This window comes from Ictidomys tridecemlineatus, chromosome X (genome assembly GCF_052094955.1).
Source record: "Ictidomys tridecemlineatus isolate mIctTri1 chromosome X, mIctTri1.hap1, whole genome shotgun sequence".
In the NCBI taxonomy this organism is placed as follows: domain Eukaryota; kingdom Metazoa; phylum Chordata; class Mammalia; order Rodentia; family Sciuridae; genus Ictidomys; species Ictidomys tridecemlineatus.
This window is the reverse complement of record NC_135493.1, coordinates 114,208,273-114,223,199: the sequence shown is the minus strand read 5'-3', so window position 1 is coordinate 114,223,199 and position 14,927 is coordinate 114,208,273. Positions and strand designations below refer to the sequence as shown.

The 14,927-nt window shown below is 46.5% G+C and overlaps 1 protein-coding gene across 4 annotated transcripts in view; it reads right to left on the bottom strand.

Moving 5' to 3' along the window:
* Positions 1-3,135: 3,135 nt before the first annotated feature.
* Rai2 (retinoic acid induced 2) overlaps positions 3,136-14,927 on the bottom strand; it is a 69,245-nt gene continuing 57,453 nt past the window's right edge. For all 4 annotated transcript variants that reach the window (XM_078035081.1, XM_078035082.1, XM_021722963.3 and 1 more), the window contains one exon: positions 3,136-5,121. In XM_078035081.1, coding sequence (XP_077891207.1) covers positions 3,508-5,097 — 1,590 coding nt within the window. In that variant the 5' untranslated portion in view covers positions 5,098-5,121 and the 3' untranslated portion in view covers positions 3,136-3,507. The remainder of the gene's footprint in view (positions 5,122-14,927) is intronic.

Sequence of the window (14,927 nt, the reverse complement as noted above, 5' to 3'; positions counted from 1 at the left end):
CATTGTGCCAAGTGCTCCGGGCGTTCCAGTTAACTGGAATGGTCTTTAAAATAATTGAAAAAAATCTGAAATTCAGACTCTTCACTAATTCATACTGTTTTTTCCCCCAAAGGATCCAAATTCCTGTGGGTTCATTGGGTTTCAGACCCCATATTTACGGATATTGCAAAGTACATATTTTTTGAGTTGTTGACGCTTAAAAACTGAAAGCAGAAAACTCTTCCGAACCTCAATTTCCTCCCTGTAAAATGGAACAAAGTCCTTTCCTAGACTCTTTATGAAGATAATGAGTCTATTGACTTGTCACCTAGAATGTTCTCGCTCTCCTTCCCTCCCTTTCCTTCCTTCTTCCTTCCTTTTCTCTTTTTGTTTGGAGTTTTTATCATTATAGGCATTTTTTTCATGCTTAAAAGTGACAGTTCTGTCTTTGAATCTAAACAAATGTACAATTTTCTGGTCATTAGGAGTCCCTTAGTTAGGATAGTAAGTGTATCCCCTTTAAATCTTTCCTTTTCCCCCTTTCAATCAATTAGTTTGTATTCTACCAGAGGATCACTATCCCCAAATGTGGATATTCCTGACTTGTTCCAATTTTTTTTATCATATCTGCATTGAAGCCAGCTGAAGCCATCACGAGAAGTCTTAAGCAAATATCCACATTCCTGGGGACTAATCATGTTTCTTTTTTTAAAAAAAAAAAAAGCCGGAAAGGTTGATCTTTAGGCTAGTTAACCCAAAATATCTATAGGGGAGATGGGAAATGAAGTCATGAATAAAAGCCTGATGGAAATTCAGCATGATCCAAACCTAAAAGTAGGTTATCTGGAGATAGTTGTGAGGGGTGGGGAGATAACAGCTGGCCGAAATCAAGAAGAAAAATGATGAGGCTTCAGAGTTTGCTTTACTTGGTGAGCCCCATGGGAATCATATTCCTCAAGCTAAGAACCACAGTTCCAGGCTGCCAGCTCTAAAGGTTCATGCGAAAGGCTGCAAACTTCTGACTGGGAAAGGCATGTGCAATTTAACCATCCTGAACCCCAGGCTTGCTCTGGCCATAGGAATGGCCCTTTCCCTCCCCCCATTCCTTGGCCTGCATATAGCTAAGCACATTGGATTTCAGTTTCCATCAAAGGCCAAGAAAGAGGGCAGGCAGAGGGTGTGGCCACCTTAGTAGCACAACCCTGGCCCCAACACTAGTGAGGCCTTCACAGATATCAAGGGCAAGTCTTCTGAAGCTATAGCCATACTCACAATAGCCTCTTTCCCCAAAGCTCCCACTGATGAATGGCAAGGACCACAAATAGGCATGGCTGGTATTGGTGGGGAGGCCTATTCAGGAATCCATCAGGGGCCTGGGGTTTGGCCTGCACTGCCTCCACACCCAGATGGGCTGTGGGGCCAACCTTTCTCACTCTACCAGAGCTGCCATCTGAAGACAGAAGGGCATCCCCAATACAACAAAGAGAAATTTGTGGTTTGAGGTTTATAAGGTAATTACAGGCTACAATTTTCTGCCTTTCCACTTGTATGTCACTCAGCTTTAAGCACTCACTTCTAAAGGGTAAATTGCAAGTTCTTTCCTCTAAATCCAGATCAGTCCTGACACATTGTGAAGTCACAGGCCCTATTGGCTGGGACAGAAAAGGCTGTCCAGCGCTGTGTGGCAACAGAAACAACTGTAAGCATGGGGAGAAGAGACAGCAGACGAATGGGGGACGCTAGTTGCTAGCACATTTGTGTTTGATTTGAAACTAGAATGCATGTGCTATGCTCAGGAATCATGGCCAGAAACCCACATGGAGAATAAAAACAAGAAAAAAAAAAATGACTGTACTGTGTAGAAGCTGAAAGGCTGGAGTCCAGCTGATGCTGGAGACTAGTTAGCCTGATGTGAAATAGCTATTTGGTTATACTTTGAAAAAGAAAATGGTCACACTTTGAGAAAGAAATTTTAACAACACAGAGAAAAGAGCAGGAAAAAGAAAATCCACTCTGAGTGTCTGATACAGGACCAGCTAAAACTGTAACCCTATACACACAGGGTAATAAAAGAACAGTCTCGCGACTGCTTTTCCTCCTGTTCATGTTCACAGTAACAGCTGGATACATACTAATTGCAAGAAGTGAAAGAAAGAGCTGGAAGTTGAAAAGCAGGCATGCACTAATCAGTCTCTCGCCAGCACAGTTTCAGACACAAGTGCTATGTGCCACCTAGCAGGTCTATTTTAAACGCACGCTCACAGTTCCTCATTTGTGTGGGTGGCTGTATGTTGTCAGAAGACCAACACGCTATTCTCTCCTTCCAAGTGCATTGCTTCCATCCATCAAGCAATGGCTCAACCAGGGCTTCTCAGTCTCAGCACTATTGACATTTCAGGTCAGATGACTTCTTTGTTTGGGGGGTCTGTCTTGTGCGTTATAGGACATTTAGCAGCATCCCTCATCTCTATCCACTACAAGCCAGTAGAATCACCTCCCCCAGATATGACAACCAAAAGTGTCTCCAGGCATTGCCAGATGTCCTCTGTGGGGCCCAATCACCCTCCTTTGAGAACCACTAGACTAAACTAACAAAGAATGACTTTCTCTTCCTTCCCCCATCTCTATCCAAATCTGAGAAAAACTAGGAGATATCTAAATCTATCAGCAAGTAACTCTTGTTCTGAGTGGCCTGTAGTAATATTTTAGACTTGCAAGATTTTCAATCATTGAAAACAATGCTCTTATTTCCTTTGGAAAGAAGACCCTTTCCAGCTAAACTCTGGGGTGGGGGAGGGAAACAAGTCAATTTCTTTTAGAGACATTTGTTTTAGTGTGTAGAAAGTCCAGGTGTAGAACTATGTGAATTGGAAGGAGCCTGGAGTACTGGAAACTCACCTCCCTGCTCCCTTTCTTTGCCACATTTTTACAGGGAAAAAAAACCCACCAAGGCCTAGAGGGGGAAATGACTCACTCAAGGCCATACAAATTCCTGATCCTTCTTTTATGGGGGCACAGGGTAATATTTCCCAATATGCCTGAAGAGCTTAGGTCTCTAAACACAGATAACTTACAGCTCTTTACAAGCAAGAGTTTTGGCCTAATCTTGCCAGCTAAGGAATGTAAATTTTATAAATGACAGAATACTGCAACCAATTAGTGCAAACAAACATTTATTGTGAAATATTCATCCTACCCTTTATTAGGTATTACATCATCAAAGCACTTTGTGGCAATGAAAATAGCTTTTTTTTTTACCCCTCTGATTCACCCAATATTCCATTAAAGCTGCAAAAAATGTGCAATCTGCTTGAAAAATAGGTTGCTCTTATTTACTCATTTGTGAAAAGTCAAAAATTAAAAAAGAAAATGATACTAGCTTACAGGGCCTCTAGAGCCAATTTACCTTTCCACGTCCCTCCTACTCCCCAAAATAATTAACAAAGATAATTTGTTTTAAATGCCTTTTTAAAAAACCAATGCACCTTTCCCCATGTTATAATCATAAAAATTTTAAAAAGCCATTATTTACTTTCTTGGAAAAAAGGTGGCCAGCCGTTGTTTTTTGATTGGGAGCATGTGTATTTCCTGGGAGTTCACTTTCTTTAACTTTATGCTCCGGTTTTTGACGGGTTTCCTAAGGGGCTCCGCGTTTCCCAGGGCCTCTTCTCCTGGGCTGTTGATGTCATAGCCCTGAAGCACAGAGTCTTCTCTTTTGAAGGAGAAGTTTTTGGTGGACACCCCTGAGAGGCCTTTGATCTTGCCACAGAAGATGGTAGGTACAGCGTCTTCAACTGAGACGATGACCTTGGCCGCCTGGGACTCACTTACAATCTCAATGTTATTTTCAGCCTTGACCTCACCACTAGGGTGGCTAGGCTGGCTGACCATCTCAGCAGAATTGCTGCTGCCAATGTGGCTATCCATCATGGCTGAGGCCTCGTGAGATGTGGCAGGGGCAAAGGGCATTTCCATGCTACTGGGAAGTTTCTCCATCACAGTATGGCCTGGGCTGTCTACAGACCCACTGCTGTCATACGGTGTCTCAGGGGCAGGCTCAGACTTCCGGTGGGCTGCCAGCGATAGGTCTAGGGCTGCATCCTCCTGGAAGAGTGGGGGACTGACTTCGCCAGGCTTGAGCCAGGGCACTGACTTCATGGAGAGATCCAGGGCCTCATTCTCACTCCCCATCTTGATGACCGTGTGGCGGCTAAGCTGGAAGTACTCCTTCGGCTGGAGGATGTCTAAGGGTTTCAGTTCATCCTTTTCCAGAGAGGTCTGAGTGCCTTTAAAGGAGTGCAGGCTGAAAGAAGATGGTGGCTTGGGGAAACTGGGGCTGAACTTGGATTCAGAACTCTGAGGCACTGGGATGGGAATGGGAATGGGGACTGGCACAGGCAAGGGGACAATCACAGGGTAGGGAACCAAGAGGGTAGCTGGTGGGACCAAGGGAGACAAGGGGGAGTTAAAGGGCTGCGGGGGCACTGGAGCATAGCCTGGAGGAGGCTGACAGGGTGGAGGCCCGAGAGAACCCTGGGAGGGGAACAAATTCTGAAGCACAGCTTCGAATGGCAATGTGGGCTCCTGTGGCTGGCTAGGGATCCTCAGGTCCAGGAGTTGGGGCTGGGCCTCGGGGTCCTCAGCCCCCTGGAAGAGGTTATTGTGGATGGCATTGGAGGAACATGGGGCCTCCTGTGGCAGGACCAGAGGGGAGTTGAGGTGCTGGAAGACGTGCTGCTCCAGCACCACAGGCAGCTGCACAGGGCCCTGTGTGGTCATGACATAGGTGGCATTGCCATTGGGGTTGAGCTCCGGTGCAGAGCTTCCCTCCACCTGCATGTGAATGGGCATCACCACTGGGCTTTCCCCAAGGCACAGGGGCTGCAACACAGTGGCCGCCACCTTCAGAGCCATGCCACTCTGGGACTCAGCAGGTGGGTTCAGAATGGATGGGGCAGGCACAGTCACAAGGGCCTTCTTGACCAGGTCAGTAGAATTGATGTTCCAGGCCTCAGTGGTGATCAGCTGGGCCATACCATTCTCCAGTCTGTTATTGGCCAAGGTGGGAGGGGAGTCGGTCATGTCCATGGAGAGGTTCTGGGACTGCAGGTCGTCCATCACTGGGCTCTGATGCCACTTGGCCTGCAACACACAGAACACATATATGAATCTTCCATGAGACTATTTACACTTGCCTTAAGAGTTCTCTCCACATCTTTCCATATTTTAGTTAACTGGGGAGAACAGCCCAGCTTCCTAATATACATGAACCCACCTATATGATCAGCTGGGCTAGAAGGACCCAAATTCAACAGACAATTAAACTATAAACAGATATGATGTAATCACTAAATAGCCACATGATGTTAAACAGGGTAGTCTTAAGCCTAATACTCAGCTTATACGTTTAGCCTTCACCAAAAACAAAGTTTCATTCCACATTGCTATGTCAGACAGTTAAGATATTCAGAGATTTGACTTGTTCAAACTCAAACAAGCAGCAAAGACTTACTTTCCCTTAAGGAAAAATAAAACCTTGTCACATTTGAATATTCTGTGCATATGGAAGGAGGCATTTAAAAACCTAAAAATAATGATGGAATTATTTGAAAATTGTGGAAATTCTCAGAAAGCATTTTAAAAAGCCTTTGTAGCAATACTTCTTCCTGAAGAGTTCTGAGGAGTAGAAGACACAAGATTTGTTACAGTGTTCTCACAGCTGCACTCCAACAACAAGAACATCTACTCCCCGGAGCAAGGTGAAGATGGCTTGCATGAATGGTCATCAAGCCCAGTGTCACTTTCCCAACTGCCTCATCTGTCTGACCTATGGCCTCTCCTAACATCTAACTGCCAAGAGGAGGGGATGTGGATGAGTCTAGGGGTGGGGAAATGGAGAACTTGTTGGCAACAAAAATCTCCAAAAGTGAAAAATGTTTTCTCAATGTCCAAGGCACCTCCCAAAGACCTTGGCCACCTCCTGAGAGGCCCAAGAAGTGAAGCAGGGCTGCAGCTGTAATATGGCTCTCCATGGAAACGCGTCCATATTTAGCCTCGTTGCCATGGAGAAGGCAGGCACCATGTCTAACTCAGGGATCTGTGCAGCCCTGGAGTCTGGTTGGGCTCAATAATAATTCAATAATCCTCAGTTTCACTGGGAAGGCCTGGGGCAACACAGATCCTTGACCTCACCTATCTCAGCTGCGTACACTTTAGTCCTTGGTCATCTTGTCCTCCTCTCCTCACCTCCAAATAGTCAACACAACCTCACAAACAAGAAAGAGAGGTGACCTAGCACACCTTAGTATTACAAATAAACAAACGATATCTCACTTCAGGAAGGCAACTATAACAAATGAACGAATCCATAATATTGCCAGGCAATCAAAACACATCAAATGCACACAACAAGGAGTTTCTCTGAGGCCGGGGGAGACGAGGGCCAGGGAGGGATGCTGTGTTGACAACTTTGTGCAGATAGACTGGTGGGCCCCACCCTTGGCAGGGCACACTGCAGTGCCTTGGAGGGAGGGCTCCAGAGCCATCTCCCTATGGGCAATGTGCCCTTTGGACACCATAAGGTGACCAGGCATGCTGGCCAATAATCCCCACAGGGCAGAGTTGGGAGGCAGCCTGCCCCCATAGAGGCTGAGGGGGCTTGCCCCTTTTGAGAGCCACAGCCGAAGGGGCCCCAGCAAACTTCCAGCTGATTGGCTCACCGTGGCCCTAGCAAATTTCCAGCTGCCAGCTGATTGGCTCCTCTGGGGTTGCCGCAGTCTGGCTGGGCACAAAATCACGAGCCACTCAAGCAGGAACAAACTTTATTTTTGAAACTGCCGCCAAAGCCCCATACGATCCCGGGAAGACCGCCGACCGACCCACGCAGCGTTCTCCAGGACCCCCACAGGAAGTCCCTCCCCCAGAATTCCCTCCTACCGCACTTCCCCAACCAATGGGAACTCTCCAGGAGTCCTGTAGCAGGCCCAGGTGGACAGCAGGAGTCCAATATCCATATGAATGCAGATCTTAACATAATCATATCATCTCAATGGCTTGCTGGCATCACCTTTCAACCCAAAATGCCATGCATCATATTACTTGGCTGTGGCTCTTAGCATGGGGTGATGCTCATTGGGCTGTTTCCCCGCCCTTTCAGACCACAGAGCTGTTCATTGGGGGACTCTTTTGGCTCCGCCCACACGACCCAGCCAGTCGGCCTCAAGAGCAGGAGGAGTAGAGGGGTTGAGAGGCTTGTGGGAAGCTGGTGGTGGCAGTTGGGGTCTGAGGGAATTCCTGAAGAGCTCGTGTGGTGCTGCCTGTGTGTTCTAAAAATAAAGTTCGTTTCTGCTTGATAAGTGGCTCGTGAATTGTGCCCAGCCAGATTGCGGCATGCCCCAGCTGAAGAGCCCGGTTCTACATGAGATGAGTCCATGATTCAGCCCAGAAAACGTCATGCCTCCAATTCACCAGTCATCCCCCACATGCACGCATGCATGTATTCACTCATCCAACCAATTCATTTGCTAAATGACCACTGCTGACCCACACCTTGCTGAGGGCTAGAGTTGAAGTCATGAGCAAGAGAGACAAGGTCCATGCTTTCATGAAGAGTATAGTGTGGTGAAGGCATGTCTTTGATCAGAGATTTGCTAGCATGAGGCAGCATCAAAGATATGCTAGGATTGGCAGCAACAGTAGTGGGAAAAATATTTATTGCACCTGCACATAGTCCTGTAAAGGCACTGAGAACCCAAGGTTTCTTCCAAAAAGGTCTGACCTGTCCCTCATAGTGGCCAGAACCCTCAGGGAGTAGGGAGGAAAAGCTGAAAGGAAGCTGGGGTGGGACTAATGAGGAGAAGGACAGAAATGTCAAGGAAGTCACCCATGGCCACCACCTGAGGTGATCTCTGATGGCAAGAGCCAACCCTGCAGGAGTCAAGGAAAATTCTCTAACCATCTTTGGGCTTCCTGTGGGGTTAGGATCATTTCTCACAATGATTGCATCTATCTGCCCTTCCAGAAATGGCAACCTCCCTTGTTACCTGTCTGCTGCTCTCAACACCCTTCCAAGAGAGAGGACAAACTTCTGGATGCCCCCTCTACCTGCTTCAAACATACACTCAGCTCAGGTGCCAGGTCCCATGGTTTCCTGGGAAACCTCCCTTCCCTCCCTTCTTGGTCTGCTAACTCTCCCCAGACCCTCCTGCTCAGAGTATGAGGAGGGGATCTTGCCAGGGTGGGGTGCCTCCCATAGGCCTCCACTCCATGTCCTCTCATGGATAGTAAGAGCTGAAATTCATTGAGGTTTTGCTATGTGCCAGGCCCTCTGCTGAGAACTTCTAATGCATTACCTCATTCAACCCTCAGAATGACCCTGCCAGAAGGGCCCTAGAATTATGCCCATCTTGTTGATGAGGAAATTGATTCCATAGGGGAGTTCAATAATGAGCTTGAGGCTGGGATTAGAGTTCAGGGCCAATCCCAGATTCCCTTTCTCTTAAGGGAGCTCTGAAGGCTGTATCTCTCAATGTCATTCCCACAGCCTCCTCTTCAACAAGGGGGGGCATGCACCTATGGGGGCCTGCAAGAAAGAACACTTGAGCATAAGTTTACTTCAAAGTAGAGGCCAGGTCCTTTCCAGTAAATTCACGGAACTGTTTATTTTCTCTACCAGTGGCCTCCACTATCCCCCTCATCACTGGCATCCCTGTCTTTGAGGAGTGTGCAGCCTACAGTGGCACCTTCTCGGCCTACTTCCAGTTACCCAGCCAGCTGTCCCCAGCCTGCCTTCCAGAGATAGAAGTCACATGAGTAATGGGGAGGCCTTCAAATCTCCTGCTGGAAACGCCACAGCTCTGGGGAAATGGCTGATGCCTGATGGATTGCAGGCCAGACTAGGGTGCAGGTGGTGGGAGGCAGTATGCAGTATCTCAGGGGCAAAAGGAAAGGAAGCCCCTGGCCCAAACCTCCCTTTCCCTTCCTCTGACATAACAGCCCTCAGCCAAAGGTGACCCACGAACACCTCTAGCCTCTTCTCTGGAGAGCCACTGGCTCACTGAGACAAGCTAATGTTCTTCCACTCAGTCCCCACTTGGTACGCTATCCCCAGAGATACCCAGGCAAAGAATATGAGCTCTGCTTCCATCACACGTCCTTCCAGAGGGTCTGGGTGTACCCACAGTAGATGGCATGGACATAGCTGCTGTAAGAGCTGGTGCTGAATGCTCGGCTCTGCTCTGAGAATAAAAGCCAGCTCTTGAATTGAGGGTTCAAAGGGCAAGTTTCTGTCCCTAAGGAGGAGCCCAGAAGCCAGTTAATGACTGGAGAGAAAGGCAGAAGCCCATCCTCCCTGCTCAGCCAAGCTACTGATTAGTGTGGGCAGAGGGTGGGCTGGAGACCTCTTCAAATCAAGGAGCATTGCAGGAACCACTGACTAATGCTCAAGCATTAGTGGGTGTGAATTTCTTAGAAGTGACAAGGAACGTTTTGTTTGGGTTTTGCAAAACATCATTTTCAAATGGGTTTAAATGAGGTCACCCATCCATTCTGCCTGTGCCCATTATCACTGGGTGTGTGGGGGAGGACTCAGTAAACGATGGCAATGCACACATGCTAAGTGATAATAATGGGCACAGGCAGAATGGATGGGTGACCTCATTTAAACCAGTGCAAAGTGGGCAATCTGGATCTGCAGGTCACTGGAGACCATCATTCTCTTGGCCCTCAGTCAGTGCTAGGACCTCACCCAGTAAAGCTCATGCACCCTCCTCTCCCCCCAAATGAAGCCTTTGGGGAAAAGCCTTGAGCCTAGGGCAGATGAGGTGGGGAGGAATATCAGGGATAAGTAGCTGAGCCTGGAGACTTGAGGGGCCACAGAACTGTTACCTGAAACTCCTTAGCCTAATTACTGCAAAGATCTAATTATTACTGAGGCTGGATCTTCCTAGGGTTGGCCCCTCAGCCTGGAGTCCTCACTAGCCTCTACCTTCAGCCTGGAACAGTCAACTCCTGCTCATCTCGCACTTCCTCTGAGATCTTGCCCCACCTCACTGGATTCCCACAAAATCCAGATTTAACCTTCCCTAGTCCAACCTGCCTCCCTATACTGGGATTGCCTATTTACTCCAAGAGAGGAGACTGGCTTGGACCCGCTGTGGGAAGAGCAGAGAGTCAGGCCCACAGGTGCACACTGAGGCGGCCACCATCCTCACCAGCCAGCGAGGGACTCCTGGATGAGACAGTTGATGTGAAAGTGCTTTGTGGCCAGTGAAGAGCCCAAAGGGCCTGGGGAATGAATGAATTCATCCTGTGTTTCTCTGCTGCACTCAGAAAACAAAACTGAAAGCAACTGCTTTCCTTCTAAGGAGTGACATTCATGAAGAAGCTGACCTCAGGCCTAACTCGCTAGCAGTCAGTGTCCCACAGCTGCACCTCAAAGGGTGCCCACAAAGCCATGCCTGCCTCTCAGGCTTTTTCTTCCAGAGATTTATGCAAGGACCTAACTTGGCCTATGGGCTTCTGTATACATTGGTGTTTTCATAATATGGTCTTATTTATGGATTACTTTAAAAAGCAAAAACACTTGACTACTCATATAATTTAGACTACTCTCCACATCCTAAAGCTCTATTTCCTGGTTGCAGGCATTGAACACAATGTGTGAGAGAGAGAGGTGTGCGCTCTCTCTCTCTCTCTCTCTCTCTCTCTCTCTCTCTCTCTCTCTCTCACACACACACACACACACACACACACACACACACACATCCCTACATTACTCCTAATGCCCTCAGCATGCCGGGAGCCCCTCCTAAATGCCCAGATCATATTTTGTGAACTGGAACCATTTTCAACATAGAAATGACTATAAAGATGACTATAAGGCCCTGGGTCCAAAGTGCCAAACACTTTTAAGCAAATGCCTTAGGAGTGACTACCTCAGTGTGGCAGGTATCAAGAGGGGTTTGTCTCACAGCAACTCAAGCCAGGGGCCATTTTTCTCAATGGCCTTTTGAGGCCCCTGTGATTACTGGAGGGAGGTCACTCAGAAGGCACACTTAGTTAGCTTCAGGATGTAGATGTGACTTGCTCTCCTCTTCCACTGAGATTAACCTCATCTGGATTTTTCTATAAGACCAGCTTCTTCCACTAAAATGATCATGCTTTAAATGCTTGCCACATGTTGCTTAACAACGGGGCAAATTCTGAGAACCAAAGTGAAGGCTGATTTCGTCATTTTGTGAACGCCATTCAGTGTGCTTATGCAAAATAAGATGGTCATGATGGTGATATAATCTTATATGAGATCTCCATTGAATATGTGGTCCATCATTTTTTTAAAGAGAGAGAGAGAGAATTTTAATATTTATTTTTCAGTTATCGGCGGACACAACATCTTTGTTTGTATGTGGTGCTGAGGATCGAACCCAGGCTGCATGCATGCCATGCGAGCGCGCTACCACTTGAGCCACATCCCCAGCCGCGGTCCATCATTTTTTGACTGGAGCTTCACTGTGTGGCACAGGATTACATATTCTGAGATTCCGTTTTCTCAAGATATGACTTTTCCATCTCTAAAATATTGACAGCTTTTGTTTTCATGGAGCATATCAGCAGCTATCAATTATTCTGGAACAAACAATAAAAGATTATCTATGTCTTTCTTATTCAAAGGGTGGGTCCTTGGAGCAGAAGCAGCAGTATCACCCAGGAGATTGTTAGAAATCCAGAATCTCAGACTACAACCCAGATCCACTGAATCAGAATCTTCATCTCAACAAGATTCCTGGGTGATTTGCATGCACATTATGGTCTGAGAAGCACTGGTCTTCTACTGGTTTTCAAAGCTGGCCGTATATTGAAATTGCCCTGGAGCTTTAAAAAAATACCAATGAGTGGGTCCCACTCCCAAGACCAATTTAATTGTTCTGGGATGTGGCTTGGGCACTGGAGTTTTCAAAAAATTTCCAGGAGGTTCTAATATACAGTGAAGCTGGAAACCCTTAATCTACTTTTTTGTGTGGTACTGGAGATCTAATCCAGGGCCATGTACCACTGAGCCACATCCCAAGCCCTGGGAACCCTTAATCTAAAGGTCAGAGCACAAGACAGTTTGTGAGCCAAATTTCTTCTCAATAGCTGACTTTCCTTTTTACTTCATAAAAAAGATTGAAACTATCAACCTGCAAACTCCCACAACTTCCCTCCAGCCCTCAAAGTGTCTTCCATATGCCCCTATCATCAGGAAGAGGTGAGCTGTCCCTCCTCTTAAAAGGCTGATTTCCTAGACACCTCTGCCAGAATCCTGCCCCCCTTCCACCCACACTCTGTGTTGAGTCTATTTTCTACTTTGGTCCAGTTCTTAAACCACACCCTCAATGACTGACCTAATTCTGTATAAAAACCACCCGTCACTCACTATGAACCAAATGAGAAAAGCATAATTTTTGTCCTTAATACAATGCACATATGGTTTCACCATTCAGGACCTAGGATGCACTAAATATCTAAGAAGTAATTCCAACTGGGTAAAAATGATTTTCTCTCCCCATAGGGTGTAATAATTGTCAATTACGTGCCCCAGTGATTAAATTTTCTGAGCTTTAAACATCAGCACAGGGCCTTTTTACCAAAGCTGTGAACATAATTACCACATGAATGTATTCCCAAATTGGTTAAAATATGGAGAATATACAACATAGTCACTTGCCTTATGGTCGATTGCCTTCTGCATCCAGAGATCTACACAGCTCTCCAAAAGGAACATGAGTACCCAAATGAGCTTTGGATATAAGTCACCCAGCATGCTACTTGATTTATTAAAACAGTGGTGGCCACACAGATTTCAACTGAGACAAATCTGTTTGAGGATGGGCAATGGCTATGGGGAAGTCCTGTTAGAACACAGTGCAAATATTAGGTCTGGTCTGATTCTGATGAAAAATTAAAGGGGTGGGGCCCAGAATCACTGACTGGCCATCAACACAAGAACTTCAAGATCTTCGTAGGAGCCAGGCACGATGGCTCATGCCTGTAATCCCAGCAGCTCTGGAGGCTGAAGCAGGAGGATCGTGAGTTTAAAACCAGCCTCAGCAATGGCAAGGCACTAAGCAACTCAGTGAGAGCCTGTCTCTAAATAAAATACAAAATAGGGCTGGGGATGTGGCTCAGTGGTAGAGTGCCCCTGAGTTCAATCCCTGGTACCAAAAAAAAAAGTCTTTCCAGGAAAAAGAAATAAGGTCATGCTCTGAGATGCCATAAAAGTCATTTATTCCCATTTTATCATCTCAGCCTTTTTATTCTCAGTTTTTATGGTGCAATAAGTAAATATAAAAAGTCATAATAACATACATGTATGTATATGAATGTATGTATGTGTTGTGGGGTGTTCAAGATTTTTTCTGATCAAGGGTAAGAATGAAAACATTACCACTAAGCAGGAGGGACAAAGCTCTCAGGGCCCAGTGAGACTTCCAAGGTCTCCCTCAAAGTGAACAAGTCTTTGAGTCATTGGCCAGTTCAATTGGCCAGGCCCTCCTGCTTTGCAGAGCAGGAAGCTGAGGCTCAAAGGTCAAGTGACTTGCTGAAGTTCACAAGGCACAGAATACACTGACTTCCAGACCTGCGCTTCTTCCTCAAAGGCACATTACCCAACCCATTGCCTTAGTTTCAAATTCCCAAGGTTGTTGAGGGGCGCTTGAGTCTAACACACTGGCCAGAGTCAGCCAGACTGGATTAGAACATCTCTATTGTAACCAGCACCTGACACCAAAATATGGGGGATACTTTCAGTCAACCATCAAAATGTCAAGAAGAGTTTGGTGAGCAAGGAGCTTGATTAAGAAGAAATACCCCCTTGAGTCAGAGACAAGTCATTGAAATAGAAGTCAAAGGTTCAATGCACACATGAGCTTTTCATAACTGTAGGAAAGTCATTTTATACCCCAGGGACTCAGGTTCCTCTTCTGTAATATTGGCACTGCTCCCTTCTCAGACCTCCCAGGAGTGAGTGGTGCTTGCTGGGAAGGAGTCAAACCTAACCTTCCCAGAGCTGCTGGAAGAGGAACTGCTGTGAGCACCAAAGGGTGAGCAGGTGTGAGCTGTCAAACAGAATTGGAGGGAGAAAATAAATAGCTCAAAGGCCTAATTTCCCAAGTCTTTGCTGGGTTAGAACCCAGGCCTCAAGAGAAATCTGGAATAGTTGGTGGCGAGGGCACTCTGCTGCCTTTCTTTCTCTGTAGATGATGTCAGATATCTCTGTTTATTATCTCATTTCCTACTCCTGAATACCTGTAGCCTGCCTAAATTATCCATGGTGACCCTTGGGACCATGCAGGCCTTAGTGTAGGGCTGAACTAGATTCATGCCAATTCATTTATTCATCCTTTCAAGAATGATCTGGGAACCTACTATGCGCTGGCATACATTTCCTATTCCTCCAACCTGGTACTACTTTCTTGGAAGGCATGTAGTTTTTTGTTTGTTTGTTTGTTTGGTACCAAGGATTGAACTCAGGGTCACTCAACCACTGAGCCACACTCCTAGCCCTATTTTGTATTTTATTTAGAAAAGACAGGGTCTCACTGAGTTGCTTAGCACCTTGCCTTTGCTGAGACTGACTGAACTTGCAATCCTCCTGCCTCAGCCTCCCAAGCAGTTGGGATTACAGGCATGTAGCCTTTTTCTTGGTTCATTTCTCAGGGCATTAACCAAACCCATTTTCTATTGTTGTCTACTTTGATTGGGGTTCAAGGCTCATAGACAGATGTAGGAGATGATGTCAGTGCAAGGACCCCTCTAAGGTAGAGAATGATAAATGTTTGCTTTCCAGAGAGGCCTGCCCCTGACACTACAAGGAAAGAAGTATTCTTGGTGAACCTCAATGGAAGGTGAGAGGCCACCACAGAATTACATGAGACTCTCAGGAAGAGCTGTTTTTGGTGAGGATCACC